Source organism: Notolepis coatsorum (genome assembly GCF_963971535.1).
Source record: "Notolepis coatsorum genome assembly, chromosome: 1".
In the NCBI taxonomy this organism is placed as follows: domain Eukaryota; kingdom Metazoa; phylum Chordata; class Actinopteri; order Aulopiformes; family Paralepididae; genus Notolepis; species Notolepis coatsorum.
The window spans coordinates 53,262,981-53,280,320 of NC_140165.1; the positions used below are offsets into that span (position 1 = coordinate 53,262,981).

The 17,340-nt window shown below is 45.1% G+C and overlaps 1 protein-coding gene across 1 annotated transcript in view; it reads left to right on the forward strand.

The window, feature by feature from the left end:
• The window catches only part of ahr1b (aryl hydrocarbon receptor 1b), a gene marked incomplete at both ends in the record, with an annotated part of 218,525 nt that overhangs the window by 122,960 nt on the left and 78,225 nt on the right, over positions 1-17,340 (forward strand). The window contains one exon of the mRNA XM_084319583.1: positions 14,581-14,711. Coding sequence (XP_084175709.1) covers positions 14,581-14,711 — 131 coding nt within the window. The remainder of the gene's footprint in view (positions 1-14,580; positions 14,712-17,340) is intronic.

A 17,340-nucleotide genomic window follows, 5' to 3' on the forward strand; every position in this document is an offset into this window, starting at 1 on the left:
GCACGCGCGAAATAGTCAAACGCAGCTGATGCACGCCGGCGTACACATGATGTAACCCCTCCCTTCGTTGAAACCAATAGTATGTCTGCTGCAGAGCCCCAGAGCTCCAATAGTGAGTATGTCTGCTGCAGAGCCGCAGAGCCAGGAACACAAACGTGTCTAATGTGAAATATATAAGCATATAAGCAAAACTAGATTTTAGGTCTGTGATGAAAAAGGGCCTCGCGGGAAGGGGGGCCTCGCAAAAAAAAAAAAAAAAAAATGTTTTTTTTTTTTTTTTTTTTTTTTTGCGCGGCCCCCCTTCCCGCGAGGCCCTGTGCGACCGCACTGCTCGCACACCCCCTGAGGCGGCCCTGACTATGACTATACTACTACCTACTATGTTACTATGCCTATACTACTACTATGCTACTATGACTAATGACTATACTACTTTCTACTATGCTACTATGCCTATACTACTACCTACTATGCTACTATGAGTCTATGACTAATGACTATACTACTTTCTACTATGCTACTATGCCTATACTACTACCTACTATGCTACTATGACTGATGACTATACTACTTTCTACTATGCTACTATGCCTATTATACTACTACCTACTATGCTATTATGTTTATACTACTACTGTATCTACTATGTACTATGCTACTATGTCTATACTACTACCTACTATGCTATTATGTCTATACTACTATATCTACTATCTACTATGCCTATACTACTACCTACTATGTCTATGCCTACCTTGTATGCATTCATCAGAGCACTTCTTCTCATACAAAGGTGTCGACGTGAGGCAGTGCGACTTCTAATCAGATGCATCAATACATTGTTTTCGAGTCGTAGCCTTGATGCTTGCTGAAACGGAATATTTTGTTCACGCTGGTATCAACCAGAGAATTCCAAGTAAAACAAGAATCCATACACACTGCTGATGCTCCATTTCTGATTTGTGTGTTCTGTATTTGCGAGTGAAGAAAGATCCGAGGGAAGACGGTAAAAATTCCCAGAAAAATCGGACCAATGAGAGAACGGTTTGCCTGCCATTGTTTACAAGTTTTGGTCCGCTGTTGTTAACACAGCCGTTTGAACACAAACTGAACAAAGGGGCAAGTGACACATTGTATCATATTAGTCCCTGAATCGGAACAAAGCAAACAAACTACAGGTGTGAAAACGCCCTATGTATTTTGATTTAAACGTTTTTGAAAAACATTGAGATTCCAGGGATCCCTCCGAGTACCACCAGCAGGAGGCCCAAGTACCACCGGTGGTACGCGTACCACAGGTTGAGAATGGCTGCTATAGAGGGTCATGTGACCAGAGACGCCCCTTTACACCGGCACCCATAACAACTGTTAGTCCATATAGTGTGGTCTTAAATACCCTCTCACTGTCTTGGTTCATCCTCTGTTCTATAGCAACATAGATGTTAGTCCATAGTGTGGTCTTAAATACCCTCTCACTGTCTTGGTTCATCCTCTGTTCTATAGCAACATAGATGTTAGTCCATAGTGTGGTCTTAAATACCCTCTCACTGTCTTGGTTCATCCTCTGTTCTATAACAACATAGATGCTACCGCCCTGTAGCTCTCACCTCCATAGCCATGAAGTGCTTTGAGAAGCTAGTGAAGGGCTACATCTGTTCCTCCCTCCCCATCAACCTGGACCCCCTGCAATTTGCATATCGCCCCAACAGGTCCACGGAGGACGCCATAGCCCATGTGCTGCACACAGCAGCATCACACCTGGACAAGAGGCAGGGGAACTATGTGAGAATGCTGTTCATCGACTACAGCTCAGCATTCAATACCATAGTCCCCTCCAAACTCATAGCCAAGCTCAGGGACCTGGGCTTGAGCTATGACCTCTGCCAGTGGGTCTTGGACTTCCTGACGAGTAGACCCCAGGTGGTAAGAGCAGGCAACTGCACCTCCTCATCCATCACGCTCAACATAGGGGCCCCCCAGGGCTGTGTTCTGAGTCCCCTCCTCTACTCCCTGTACACACATGACTGCGGGGCACAGCGGAACAACAACACAATCATCAAATTTGCTGATGACATTGCATTCATTTATTTTGCATTTATTTTAAATTTGTTGGACCTTATGGTGTTCCTGTTTTGTTTCTTGACTTATTGTGATGTTTCTTCTTGACTTGTTTAAAGAAGATGTGTCTGGCCCATGGGGACATTAACGTGTGTTGTCGGGCCTTACAAATACATTTGATTTGATTTGATGTATGATTTGATGTTAGTCCATAGTGTGGTCTTAAAGGGATGAGTTCATAGTGTGGTCTTAAAGGGATGAGTTCATAGTGTGGTCTTAAAGGGATGAGTTCATAGTGTGGTCTTAAAGGGATGAGTTCATAGTGTGGTCTTAAAGGGATGAGTTTCTTAAAGGGATGAGTTTCTTAAAGGGATGAGTTCGAATTTTCGAATAGGCGTGCCAGTCTCCACATTCGATTTTCATGTCAGTCAAAAGAAAATATATAATAACATAAAATTATTATTATTATTTATTCTATTTATTATTATGATCCATTCTATTAACACTTAGCCACTCACAGCTAATCTCGTGTTTACGATAGTTACGTTGAAAGCCACTCACGAGATTTCTCGGAATTATTATTATTATTATTTTTTTGCGATCTGAAATCATATTGCATCACGCGAGCCTACCCTAGCCTACCCAAGGGCCGCCGGCGATCAGATGTGAAAAAAGCGCCCCTATCGTCTCCCAGATGGTAAATCACCCTTTTGGAATGGACTCAATGAAAATGGATGGGGGAAAAAAAGTATTCCAGTCCACATTTTCCAGTCCACTGATGCAGCCGGAGTTACCAGAGTTCATTCTGGATCCTCTGAGCCCCGCGGATCATGAGTTCTACTGTATACACGTTAGATCTATACACTTATCGATTTTTTCGAATGGTGATCAGGAATTGGAATATACCATTTGGATACCATCTGATGTCAGGTAAGGAATCTATGTTATCAGTGTTAGGATAATCAGACTCGTTTTCGAGGAGATATACGCTTTTTTGTGATATGTGCTCTATCTGTTTCACTGTAAAATCCATAAGGAAATGAAAGCGGCTATTATCAGCGCGCGGCTCGAACGTGCGTGCGTGCACGTATACTATTGATCATCTAGCGTTTATTTGAAAACGATTCATAAATAGGCAGACAAATATCAACGTTCTGGAATATTCCAGTAAAATGCGATTATCACAGAATGGGCTGTTTTTCACCTGAAAACGGGCGCTTTTCAAAATGCGGAAATGAAGCGATAAAAAACCAATCTGCCTTGACAACACTGACTGGAAATTGATTCTTTGATAAGCGACGGGCAGATTAGACACATAGCCATAATTTAAAACATAGATTAGGCGATATTAACGTTAACATTGGGAGTGGACCGTGGCATTCAAGGGGGTAAAAAGGAAAACACGGCGTGGCGCTCAAAGTGTTAACACTTTGACGACCGCTGGGACCCGTCTAATGTGGTGCTAGAGGACCAAGGTTTGTCAACACACCGATGTCTTTTTGTAGAGCTATATCTATACTTTATAGTATTGCTATCTGTCCATTCTCATTGTCACTTGAGTTCATAAACCGTCCCTTCAAAATGGCTTAAAGAAAAAAAAATCCATCAATAGGTTGTCATTTTATAGCGCCGTGAATATAAGCTTTATCGCAGATTTCGTCTCATATATTTTCTGGAAAGCTAGATATAGAGCTAAAGGCTACTAACGTTATATTCAACGGCATTTCCGTCTTATATATGCTAATGAAATAACACAAACTGCTTATGATCTGGACTATCCCAGAGCATCTATGGATGAAAGGGGGGCGGCGGGGGACGCCGATTAGTATTATTGATTACCAATACAGTGTCCGTGTAAGTAGCCACATTCACTGATCGATTGCTTGCGTTGCACAGCAAGCTCCGATCCGGCTATAAATTAGGTGATAAATGTCTTACCGTCAGCCCGTGTGATACCCGGCAGCATTTCTCCATTATCGATCGGCATCTGGTAGATCGATATATCCATTGGTTGATGATAAATCCCATTATTCCATGGTGAAATCTCCGCTTCGAAACGTAATACACGGTGCATGCTGTTGCTTTGGGATCAGAGTAATATGATACTCCGTTGGAGGGTAAAAAAGAAAAAAATTCCATTCGCCCACAAAGATACTGCAGTGGAGCGATGGCGCCCCTAAGAGGATATGGCCGGTATTGCATGTTGCCGATTCCACAGAGGCCGGTAGATCTGCAGAGTCGATGGGGGATCTTGATCCGGTTATTAACACTTTGAGAGCCACTCACGGTTAAACTCGTGTTTACGATAGTTACGTTGAAAGCCACTCACGAGATTTCTCGGAATTATTATTATATATTTTTTTTAGCGATCTGAAATCATATTGCATCACACGAGCCTACCCTAGCCTACCCAAGGGCCGCTGGCGATCAGATGTGAAAAAAGCGCCCCCTATTGTCTCCCAGATGGTAAATCACCCTTTTGGAATGGACTCAATGAAAATGGATGGGGAAAAAAAATATTCCAGTCCACATTTCACTTCTCACCCATGCAGCCGGAGTACCAGAGTTCATTCAGGGGGCTCTGAGCCCCACGGATCATGAGTTCTACTGTATACACGTTAGATCTATACACTTATCGATTTTTTCAAATGGTGATCAGGAATTGGAATATACCAGTTGGATACCATCTGATGTCAGGTAAGGAATCTATGTTATCAGTGTTAGGATAATCAGACTCGTTTTCATGAAGATATAAGCTTTTTTGTGATATGTGCTCTAGCTGTTTCACTGTAAAATCCACGAGGAAATGAAAGCAGCTATTATCAGCGCGCGCCTCGAACGTGCGTGCGTGCACGTATACTATTGATCATCTAGCGTTTATTTGAAAACTATTCATAAATAGGCCGACAAATATCAACGTTCTGGAATATTCCAGTAAAAGGCGATTATCACAGAATGGGCTGTTTTTCACCTCAAAACGGGTGCTTTTCAAAATGCTCTCAAACGGAAATGAAGCAATAAAAAACCAATCTGCCTTGACAACACTGACTGGAAAATGATTCTTTGATAAGCAACGGGCAGATTAGACACATAGCCATAATTTAAAACATAGATTAGGCGATATTAACGTTAACATTGGCGCCGATGGTGGCATTCAAGCACTAAGTCGGGCGCCCCCTGGTGGCACTGAAAGTGTTAATATGGAATAAAACAATAACAACTTGCCACGGCTATATACGTGCCTCTGGTCCACAACGCATGGCACCGAAACCCGTATAAACTCGTGTCTGGTCCTTAAAGTGTTAAAAAGAATAACTGAATTTAACTGAAACGGAAAATAACTATTTCGTGTTTTATTTTCTCGAATTTTCAAATATTCGGTCTTAAGAACAGTAGACTATTTGAAAATGATTTTGGTCAGTCATGCACATCCCTAGTTTTAAATCTCCCCTCACTGTCTTGGTTCATCGTCTGTTCTATAGCAACATAGATGTTAAACCTCTTTCTTTTATCCACAATTTGTCGATGAAACTGAGTGATCTCTAGATAAGGTATAATGTCCCATAGGAGACACAATTATGGTTTGCATAACTATTTAGCTTCCAACTACCTGCACCAGGCATATACAGTTATTTAGCTAGCTTTGTCTAGACAATATTATACTACAGTAAAAGTGGTGCAGTTAGTCTGCTAATTTGGATGGAATTGTATTATGCATGTCATCAAAAATGCCAAGCTTGTTCTCTCAATTTAGATGCTTTGGCAGTTTTATATGTCACCATATGGGTTACTTTTGATCTCATATTCTGCCATTAATACTTGCTCAACAGAGAGAAATTGGGTGGTCTTTTGTATCGCGGATTTGCCATAATTCTACCATAAGCGGATCGTATGATTGTTCATCATGGTTTCATCTACTCACATTCTCACACTACTCACTCACGTGAACCCATTGTCAATCAAGTTGTACGTGTTTTAATTGATTTGTTATCCTTACTTTTGTCTCGCCTTGTTGTCTTATTGTTAGGATTTTATATGCTGTGTGATTTTATATGCTTTTTTCCCTCTAGTTTATTTCTGTATGTACACTCGACGTGACTGTAAATGCGGGAAACCTCAGTTGCCTTTCGAGTTTAAATTAAGGTTTGAATTTAATTATCTTTATGCCAAGACGGTAGCGCGGAATTATTATACATCTGAGGAACCGAGTTAGCCAGATGCAAATTAGCAAGATATAATTACCGGTATACTGCAGACATCTTATTATCCAGGACTAGTTAGGCGAGGAACATTAATCCATTAAGCAAAGCAAAGCAAAGCACTTTTCCCTCCTGTGTTTAATCCAATTGTATATAATTCACTTATTAAATTACCCAAGGCCTTTCTCTCTCTTAATCTCTCTCTTTTTGTCTCTCTAACTCTCTTTCTTCTTTTGTACTACAAGCCAATAATTTAAGCTTGAACAGAGCTTGAACAAATCTTGTTTTTCTTAAAGCAGCAGTAGGCAACCTGGGAGAAATGAGCAAGAGTGAGTTTACCTGCCCAGCAGAAACAGAGCAAGAGTGAGTTTAGCTGCCCAGCAGAAACAGGGCAAGAGTGACTGAGTTATATACTCGTACTGGCCAATCACGTCTTGCTCTTCGCCATTGAGATATACCTCATCTCCAGTACCTACTGTACTTCATTAACGAAACAAAGCACTCATGCACTTGACCAGGCCCCGCCCCAGTGTACCCCTATAAGGCACCAGGCATGGTCACACTTGCCCTTCCTCTTTTTCGTTATCCATCATGGACGTGCATTGCATCCCATGTAACTAGCTGTTGATGAAATGCAGAGAGAAATTTAACAATGTTGGGTTTCGCCGGAGATTTGCCAGCCCCTGGAATCTTCTCGGCATGTTCCAACGGCGCGTCGGGCCTGTCCTGGGGTTTCCTCGTCTTTTGACAGCAGATCGAGGGACGTCGCACGATGTTTAGCTATCGGGCTAACTCGCGCCCAGGTAAGATCTGCGCCACTAGGCATAACAATGCTGGCGTTAGTGATGCTGCTCAAGTTGTCCCGGGAGACAACCGAGTTGTGTATTGGCGCAAGGGGCAGGATATCTGGGTAAACATTGTTGTTTTCCCGGTTATCCTGGAGCGCGCGGCTAACGTTATGCTATGATGCTGGGTTACTGTTTCTGTTTTGATTCCCCGCTGAGGGCTGTCTTTTTAGAAAAAGGTCTTCCCTCCTCTTAACCATTCATGCTGACGGTCAATCAGTGTCTACTGTTGGGAGTATTGACGGGGGCTTGTTTCATGGGTGAATGGGCTGAGGCCTAGGGCTGGTGTGCTTTTTGTGAATATTATGAATGGTATGCGGGACTGGTGTTCTCTGGTCTGCATCCCCTTAATGTTGTGTGTATGGGCTAGCCCATTCTGCAGTGTATTGGTGGTGTTTTAGTTAATTTATTCATTAACCCCTTCATGGGTGCACACCACAGTGGAGGTTGCTGGTTGCAACCACCACTGGTGCTCTGTGTTTATGAAGCAGGTGGCATCAGTCCTTTGCCTCTGGCATGTTGAAACAGTGCCCCGCCCGGCCGACGCCATGAGGTGAGTCGGCCCGGCGGGTGGCTGGTGGGCTGTTAAGCCTATACCGCCACGGTATAGAATTAGCAGCGATTAGTAACTTTGTTCGAATTGCTGTTTTTTTCTGTCAAAAATGGTGTCGGGTGGCGGGGCCATGAAGGCCAGCCGACGTCGAAACATCACGCGAGGTTTTGACGTTATTAGCTTTGACCTAACCGCAAGCTATAACCGCAGGGAGGGCTAGGATCCTGTCAATGCTTGTTTACAGACATCTTGGTTGGATTAGTCTCCTTTTGAGGGGGTGAGAAGTTAAAAAGAATTGTTTCCCTCCTCAGGGCTCCCCTCTCCGCAGAGGGACTTTGGTCTTTCCGCTGGAGCGCGGGCGGTATTTGACCTAGGCCCCACACCGCCTCACGCCGCGCAGCCAGAGGTGAGAGCACGGCCTCGCCAGCAGCTGTGGCGAGGCCCTCGACCAGCGGCCATGTTTCCCCTGCCTGAGGTACCCTGGGCTCAACGTCAACAGGTGTCCACAAGGCCAACAGCCTTGGCGGCCGAGGGATCGGCTACATTGGATGAGCACGCCCTAAAAAAACTTCGCCGTCCAACTGTGTGCAGCCCGCTCTCCGGTCACTCCCTCCCCCAACACCAGCGGAAAAGCTGGCTCTGATTTGTTTCCTTTGGCTGCAGGCCGCGTGTCTTCAATGAAGCGCAATCGGCCCCAGGTTCACTTCTCATGGGGACAGGGGCTGACACCCAGTTGATGGCTGAGACTGGGTCTGTCCGTGAGAATGTTGTGCTGTCAAGTGGCTCCCACGCCACACGTTCTGCGTCTGTGTTTGGTTGAGCCTGGTGTTACGTCTGTCAACTACAAGGGTTGTCAGCAGGGGGGCTCGAGACCTCTTGAGGCAAACAGTGCAGGCTTCCCTGACCTCACCTTCGCCAGGCCGGGTATCACGTTGATGCCTCCAACTCTGGAGAGCCCGCAGTGGTCTGGCAGGCACACGTGATTTGGGTGGTAGTAATATCACTGCAGGGCTACGGTGTGTAGGAACCCATGGGGGCCTCACACCTTGCATATCCAGCTGCAGAACAACTCCTCAGCATGCTGGAGGGGTGTTCAGTGGGGGAGCTTTTGTCACCTAGTATGATGTCAGCTTCCCCCGTATCAAATCGGCCTTTTCTGTCGGGGTCCCCCCTTGGGTGCGATTGCCTCGTGGGTAGTGTCAGGGTCCGATGTCCCGACTCCACGGAACGCTCTGCTTGCATGTTTAGCGGGTCCAGGGTTGGCTACGCACAGCGGGTGGGACCGGGCCGCCTATCTACAGTTCCTAGCCGACCAGCGCAAAATGGCGGCGGGTGCGTTTTGGGAGTATCATCACATATGGCTACAGCAGTACCATATGTCAAGGTGGATGGAGAGAACGCTGAGGCGGGGACTTGTGTTTACACAACCCCACCTGTCTTCAGGTTTGGTACAGACCCTATTGTCAGGGTCACCAGCAGTGACAGCTCTGGCCAACGAGATCCAATCTCTGTGGGCGAAGCAAGCCATCGTTGTGGCGTTTTCCTCCCGGTATTCTCTGGTGCCCAAGAAATCTGGAGGGGGGGGTGTCAGACCCATGCTGGACCTGTCCATGGAAGGTTCAGCATTTTGGACCATCTCCCACCTGTTGAACACTGTCAGGTGGGGGCCTGGTTCTCCTCCATAGACCTGTAGGATGCGTATTCGCATCCCCGATCTTCCATCCTAGGGCTTACCTACGCTTCCTTTGCAGGGTTTAGCGTATGAGTACCAGATGCTGCCGTTCGGTTTTTCTCTGGCTCCCCGCATCTTCACCAAGTGCGTGGAGGCCGCACTGGGGCCTCTGCGTCGTCAGGGGTTACGAAGTGTATTCTGCCCTGACGATGTTCTGGTCCTTGCCGGTCAAGGTAGATCGTCAGGTCTCATACCAGGCAGGTGGTGGAATTCCTCACCAGCCTGGGGTTTGCTGTAGACTGGAAGTAGAGTACTCCTCTTCCCAGTCAACGGGTGGAGTACTTGGGCTTATTCTAAGCTCAAGGTCTATATGGGCATCCCTCTCAGAGCATGTTATCGACACACTCGGGAGGTTCCGTCCTAGGACGGTTACGGCACTGTCCGTGATGCGCCTGCTCGGTATGATGGCATCTGCTCATTCCGTGGTCCCTCTTGGCCTCCTCTTCACCTCATGAGGAGGATACGGATGTGGTTTTCCAGTATGGAAATAGACCCGGTGAGAGGCAAGTGGAAGCGGCTAAGGTTCCCATGTCATTACTGGGGGACCTCGCCCTCTGGGGAGGGCCTGGGGCCCTCACCAGCGGGGTCCCCATGGGCAGTAGGCTGTCACACGTCACGGTCTTCACCGACGCCTCCCTTACTGGGAGGGGGGACACGTCAGGCCAACGCAGTAGGGGGCAGCTGGCAAGTCCATGCTGCCCGGTCTGCGCTACATCCAATGTGTTGGAATTGAAGGCAGTCCTTCTGGTCCTCAAACGGTGTTTTGATCAGGACGGACAATACGATGTCAGCGTCGTATATCGACAGACAGGGAGGAGTACGCTCCCCCCGTCTGCACCGGGCGGCGGTTGGCTGGCTATGGGCGTTCTCCATCTGCGCAGCCTGAGGGCTCGCCACATCCCCGGCAGGGTGAATGTGGGTGCAGGTGTGATGTCGCAGGGCGGTCCTCACCCTGGCGAGTGGGGATTACGTCCAGACATAGTCGGGCAGGTCTGGGACCGATTCCGTGGCCGCCCGGGATTCTGTACGTTTTCCCCTCCATACATCTGATAGGTCAGTTGTTGGTGCGGATACGTCGGGACGGGAGCGCAGGACCTATTCCTTGGTCGTCGCGGGCCCTCTCTCAGGCGCATGGGTCTCTGTGGCAGTTCCCTGTGCTGGGCCAGCCGCTGATGGGTTGGCTGTTGAGAGGGTGAGTCTGGAGGGGATGGACCCTTCTGTGGTCGACACCATCCGGAACGCGCATGCTCCCTCCACTATTGCGGTTTACGCGGGTAGGTGGCGTATTTTCCAAGAGTGGTGTAGAATGGGGGGGCTTGGACCCGGTGTCCTGCCCCCTGGACGCTGTCCTTTTCCTTCCTTCAGTCTATTTTGGATAGACTGTCGGCTTCGACGGTGAGGGTATATGCCGCGGCTATATCCTCTTGTCATGTGGGGTTTGAGGGCGTTACATTGTTCAGCCACCCTCTTGTGAAGTGTTTCCTGCTTGGCGCTTGGCGCCTTAAGCCGGTGAAACCTTCTCTGTCTCCGAGTTGGGACCTCCAACTGGTCCTCAGCCGGTTGTCTGAGGCCCCGTTTGAGCCTCTTGAGCAGGCGTCTTTGGAACAGCTGTCTTTTCAAGACTGCATTCCTGCTGGCCATCACCTCTTTTCGCTCCAGGGATATTGTGGTTCAGGCGTTTTCATCCGCCTCCTCACGCTGGTGAGTTAGAGGCGAGCCTTCACCTGTCGTGTCCAGTCCGGGCTTTGGGGGTTTACCTCAGCCGGACTCAGGATCTCAGGGCTACCGCTCAGCTCTTTGTTTGTTACGGTGGCTCTCGCGCTGGTAAGGCACTGTCAAAACAGCGCCTGTCACATTGGTTGTGTGAGGGCATTGCCCTTTGCTACATGTTGGCTGGGCTGGCCCCCCCTGGGGGTGTCAGGGCGCACGCCACTCGTGGGGTGGCGGCCTCTGCCGCCTTGTTAGGGGGGGCCTCGGTGGAGGACATCTGTGCTGCGGCCTCCTGGTCCTCCCCGGGTCCCTTCGTTAGCTTTTACCTCATGGACATGACTGGGGGTTCTGTTTCCCAGGCGGTTCTGAGGTCTGGGACCTCCCCTGCGTCCCGCCCTTCGATGGGTTAGCAGGGGTGTGTGGGTGTGTGCCACAAGGTGCTGTGTCACACGTGGTCACGCCTGTGCTGTGCGTTTTTAGGGGTCTCTAGTTCCCTCTTTTTCGCATTTGGGTGTAGTTGACTGCCGCCCCCTCTTCACTAGGAAGGGGGGGTGACGGGACTCCCCTCCCCCCTGGTGGTAGGGCTTGCGGGTCCTCAGGGGGTACATTTGTCGGGCCACGCGTCTGCTCTGCCCCATATCTCAATGGCGAAGAGCAAGACGCGATTGGCCAGTACGAGTATTATAACGATAGGTTATGTATATAACCTAGTTATATGAGTACTGGCTGAGCGTCTCGCTCTTAGCGCGCCCTGAGGTCCCTTGGTGGGGTTTTTCTTGATGGAAAACTTTTCCTGAGAAAGGGCGAGTGTGACCATGCCTGGTGCCTTATAGGGGTACACTGGGGCGGGGCCTGGTCAAGTGCATGGGTGCTTTGTTTCGTTAATGAAGTACAGTAGGTACTGGAGATGTCTATTCTTCTGATAGCAGGTATTTAATCAAAGATTTCCACTTTCTAGTCTTGCACAAGGACCAATCAGCATGGGTATGGGCGGGTTCATTTTCCATTGATGGGGTTTTCATTGGCTGTTTTTAAATAAAGTGCAGCGAAGGATTAATAACGTTAACGTTAGCTCGGACAGAGAAACAAATATACTAATTAAAATGGTTGGACCTGCGAGATTTGTACTTTGTACTTTGTAGGGGGGTGAACACTCAATGTGTCAGGGGATGAATACTCAAGGTGTCAGGGGGCAGCTCTGACATTTCATCAACAATGTTGGAATTGTTATTTTTTTTGCCAAAAACGTAAATTGAACGATTTTGGGCAAATAAACAAGAATAAGCGGAGAGACGATGCTTCAGAGAATTTAATTCATATTGGTACCAGTTAGAGATGCACGTACTGTATACATTTTCTCCTCCCCCCCGCCATATTGTCTGACTACGGTTGTTGTAAGTGTTGCAGTCCATATGCAGATGGCCTGGTTAAGCTGTTCAGACATGCCTATCTTGAGAGCAGGGGTGTATCTAGACCCAGCACTTCAGTAGGGCACAGAAGGGCATCAAAAACTATGAAGCGGGAGCGCGTCGCGCGACCGCGATACAAATTTGGCCGGTTTGTGGGCGAAAATGGGTGGATTTTGTAACTATTTTTTTTAAACTTTATTTCGGTTTTAGGGTTAGGTTAGGGTTATGTTATTTAATCATTTGGCGGAGCCAGCCCCCCAAACTCCTGAAATGCATAGAAATCTATGAAATAAATAAAACAATCTGACATTTATATTAAAAAGAGCTAGCCCCCCAAACCCCTAAAATACATAGAAATCTATGCATTTTGGAACAGTTACTATATATATAGTCAAGAAAGCATTTAGTCATACTTAAAGTTTAAAGTGCTTTACTTGCATTGAACATTGCATTGAACATTGAACATTGAGGAGACATCATTAGAAAGCACAATGCATGTTTCCATAGTTACGCAGATTACACACAATTGTACATCTCCGCTGAACCAAATGATCACACAGCTATAAACTCAATTTCCGCCTCTCTCTTAGCAATAAACAAATGGATGACGAACAACTTCCTAAAATTAAATGAGGGCACAACTGAAATCCTACTAGTCGGTCCTATAACAAAAAGAGAAATGTTACAGAGCAATATGGGGCAACTTACTCCTTGGATCAAACCCAAAGTTACAAGTAAATAACCTACACTGGCTTCCGGTAACATTTAGAATTGATTTCAAGGTCCTCCTCCTTAATTCACTTCTTGCTTAGTGGTCTGTGATGCCGCCCGCGATGCGGGCGTCCGGGGTTCAACTCCCACTCAGGGCGATCCCTTAACAGGGGTCAAATCGACTAAACACAACGCAGACAAGATCACACCGGCTACATATACAAAGTATAAACATTGCGATCATCTACTATTGAAGGTTCCAAGCCACAGTCTAAAGAAAATCGGGGATGCAGCCTTTGCTAACTATGCACCAAAGTTATGGAACACACTACCTATGGACATTAGGGAAGCTAGATCTCTTAATATTTTCAGAAATAAGCTAAAAACGTACCTCTTCACCATAGCCTTCTAATACACCCCGCTGTTGATTGTACTGTAGCACTATTTTACTCTGGCCATTCTATTGCATAATTTTACTATATATTCTACTATTCTATTATTGCACTGTATTATTGGTGTGCAAACCAGTCAACTTACAAAAAAGAGCCTGTTGGAGGATTTCAACAAGATAAATGCGACAACATTGCAAAATATTTCACTATAATATTTCAAAGTGAAGTAAAAAATATTATAATAATTATTTGATCATGTTAAATGATCATTTGATCATGTTAAAAAAGGGGAAATAAAAAACATTTGTAAAAAAAAAAAGAAAAAAAAAAAAAATTTTTAATCAGTGGGGCACAGATGATCATCAGTAGGGCACGTGCCCTACTGATAGTGGTCTAAATACGCCGATGCTTGAGAGAATCAAGCAGTATCGTGAGTGTACAGCAGAGGTTACAACACTAACAAATAAAGGACACAACCATGAACATGAAAGGAAAAACTAACCAAACGTTTTAGAATCACAGGTTGTTACTTGTTACTATGACGACACAGAAAATAAAACAAACTGAACAATGAAGAGGAAAAGGGAAATCATTTATCTTTGTCTCTCCCTCTTCCACCCCCCTCTCTCTATATCTCTGTCTCCTCTCTCTCTTCTCTCTCTCCTCTTTCTCCCAAGGTGTTACTCCCCCCATCACTCTTGATCCACAACTCCCTCCTCCATCTCTCTCTCTGTTTCTGTCTCCCTCCTGCTAAGTGTTACTCTTTCCATCTCTCTCTCTCTCTCTCACCACCCCCTCTCTCTCACACAAACACACACACATGCTCTCTCCATACAGATAAACTCTGAACCCCGCCTATACGCAATCCATACAACTGTCTTACACTGTGCTCATACTCACCTGTCCCTTCACCCCGAACCAGTACCTACAATGACAATAACCGCTGCCCTTCTCCTCCTCTCTCTCTCCAGACGGACGTGATGCACCAGAGCGTGTTTGAGCTGATCCACACCGAGGACCAGCAGGAGTTCAGGAGGAACCTCCACTGGGCCCTCAACCCTCCTCTGGCCGGAGGCCGAGCCGCGGATCCGCCAGCAGGTCGGTCGCTTCTTCTTCACCCCCTCTTAAAAAACACATGGGAGTCTCTTTGTTTATCACTGGGATGTACCATGTCTTTAACTTGGGATGTACCCGTGTCTTTAACCCTTTCACTGCCACACTACAGAAGGTTAACCCTTTACTATCACACTACCGACGGTTACCGAAGGGTTAACCTTCTGTAGTGTGGCAGTGAAAGGGTTAACCTGCTGTTGTGTGGCAGTGCAAGGGTTAACCTTCTGTGTATTGTCGCAGTGAAAGGGTTAACCGTTTGGTAGTGCAGCAGTGAAAGGGTTAACTAGGGATGTACCCGTGTCTTTAACTAGTACCTGGTTCAACTAAGTCGATCAAAAGTCCCATTAGCCAGCTTAAATTAACCCGCTGAATGAAGTCAGGCTATCTCGGTTTCTCGAAGGCTGATTCGGACTCGTTAATTCGAACCAGACTTCAGTAATCAGGATAATTGCGAGTGGCTGTTTTACCTGAAAAGGGGGAGGTGTCGATCCCCAAAAACCATGATTTTCTAACGGGAAGATATCGCAGACAAGTTATGCATATCTATAGGCTAATTTTAAATCCCTCATTACCCCAATCAATCAGATTATATTTCTTTAAATGTGCCTGCTGGCAGTAGGCTTAATGGAATGAATAATTGAATGAGATCTTGCTAGCGAAAATAATTATTTCAACTCTTTCAGAATAAGTAGATAAAAACAAGCCCAAAGAGTATCTAATTGATACGAATTAATAGATACTTATGAGGATATCTGTACTGTATGTGCTTAGGTATCATGTACTATATAAATACATGGTTCCCAATGTTTTCAAGATGCGACCCCCGAAATAACGGTGTCAGAGAGGCTTGGAGGCTTTAACAGTTTGAAATTGAAATTGAACTAGTGTATGAAAATAAATTGTTGGAAGTGACAATTGACGAGAAACTAAACTGGAAATCACATATAAAAAACGTAAAAAAGGAAAATATCCAAAACCATTGCAATATTATATAAAATATAATAATATAATATATATAATGAATGAATATAATGAAATATATCTTAAACAAGAACTCACTCCATGTGTTGTACTGTTTGCTCATAGTTCCATACATAACCTACTGTGTGGAGGTATGGGGGAACACATAAAACAAACACTACACAATAACCTCTGATCCAAGTTTCATTCATTAAAAATATCCTGTGGGATTCAAATTTGCAATGCTCCGATATTAAAATAACCACAGTGTGCGTCGCGTGCGCCGTAGCTATGACGTGCATTATTTAGGACAAAGTAAATCCATAGGCTGAATAGGATTTATTATCAGCATTTTAGGTCTATTATTTTACATTTCAAAAGCATTTCTTTGACCGGTTTAATGTATTTAATTTAATTACTTGTTTTTAATTATAGGCCTATTTCACACATTCTATGAAATCAATACATTCTGGAAATCATTTGGAAGGGAGTGGCCAGCTTACAGTATATCCAGCTAACTCAAGTAAACATGCTCTGGAGCAGGTTACACATTTTCGATCTGTTTCCATAGTGATTTAGACAAACCTGCTTCGTGGAAACGAAAAGCCTGATTTATGTCAAGTTATCCGGTAGCACTTTATAATAACACCCTGTTATAATACATTTATAAGGTATTTGTAAATAATGAACAAACCATTTATATACATTCATAAATGATTATTAAATCATTTATAACTATATTTGTATACCATTTACAAAGTATTTATTTTACAGATTAGTTCTACATTATTTATAACTCATTATCAACATTGTTTGTACCAGATTTGTTCATCATTAAATAATGTTGTTTAATGTGTAGTAACACATTTGTAGATGCTTTGAAAAATGGATATGAAAAAAACGACTATAGTGTATCTCCATTTATTTTTCATGTTCAACAAATGATTTGTTAAGACATTCATAAAACATCTATAAATCATTTGCAGATGCTATCGTGGGGGCCAATCTAAAGTGAAGCCTATTCATCATTAACAAGTGTCTAATACAGTTAATTATTTGTTTACTTTTTCATCACATGTTACAAATGTTGTAGGCAGCTTTCGGATACACCCTTCTTTGTGACATCAAACAGTGACAGAATTAGGACTAAAGATAAATGCAATTTTATTAACATATAAAATACATGTGCATGACATATAGTGTAACATCGGGGGGCACTAGGACCCAGGAGTACCCTGGCCAGGTATTGAAGAGTATCTAGAGAGGAAGTCTCACGCGAGCGAGACTTGACGTCACGTGTGTTGCCGTCTGTTTGAATGGAAGCACAAGTTATCCGTGCTGCGTCTATACTTTCGCTTTTAATAAGGTATGAGCAGGTTAAACACCTTTTTTTGTTGGTAAATCTATTCCATCATTTCCGACCTACAAACAACTCTTATATGTTGTGTAGACGTTCGTGTAGATGTGGTGGCCGCTAACGTTACATTTGTGTGCTCAGTGTGCTCAGTGATGATGACACGACACAAATAATTATTACTCTTGTGTGTCGTGTCGTCATCACATACATACTGAGCACTGAGCACACAGCATATTGTTGTTTGTAGGTCGGAAATTATGGAATAGATTTACCAACAAAAAAAGGTGTTTAACCTGCTCAT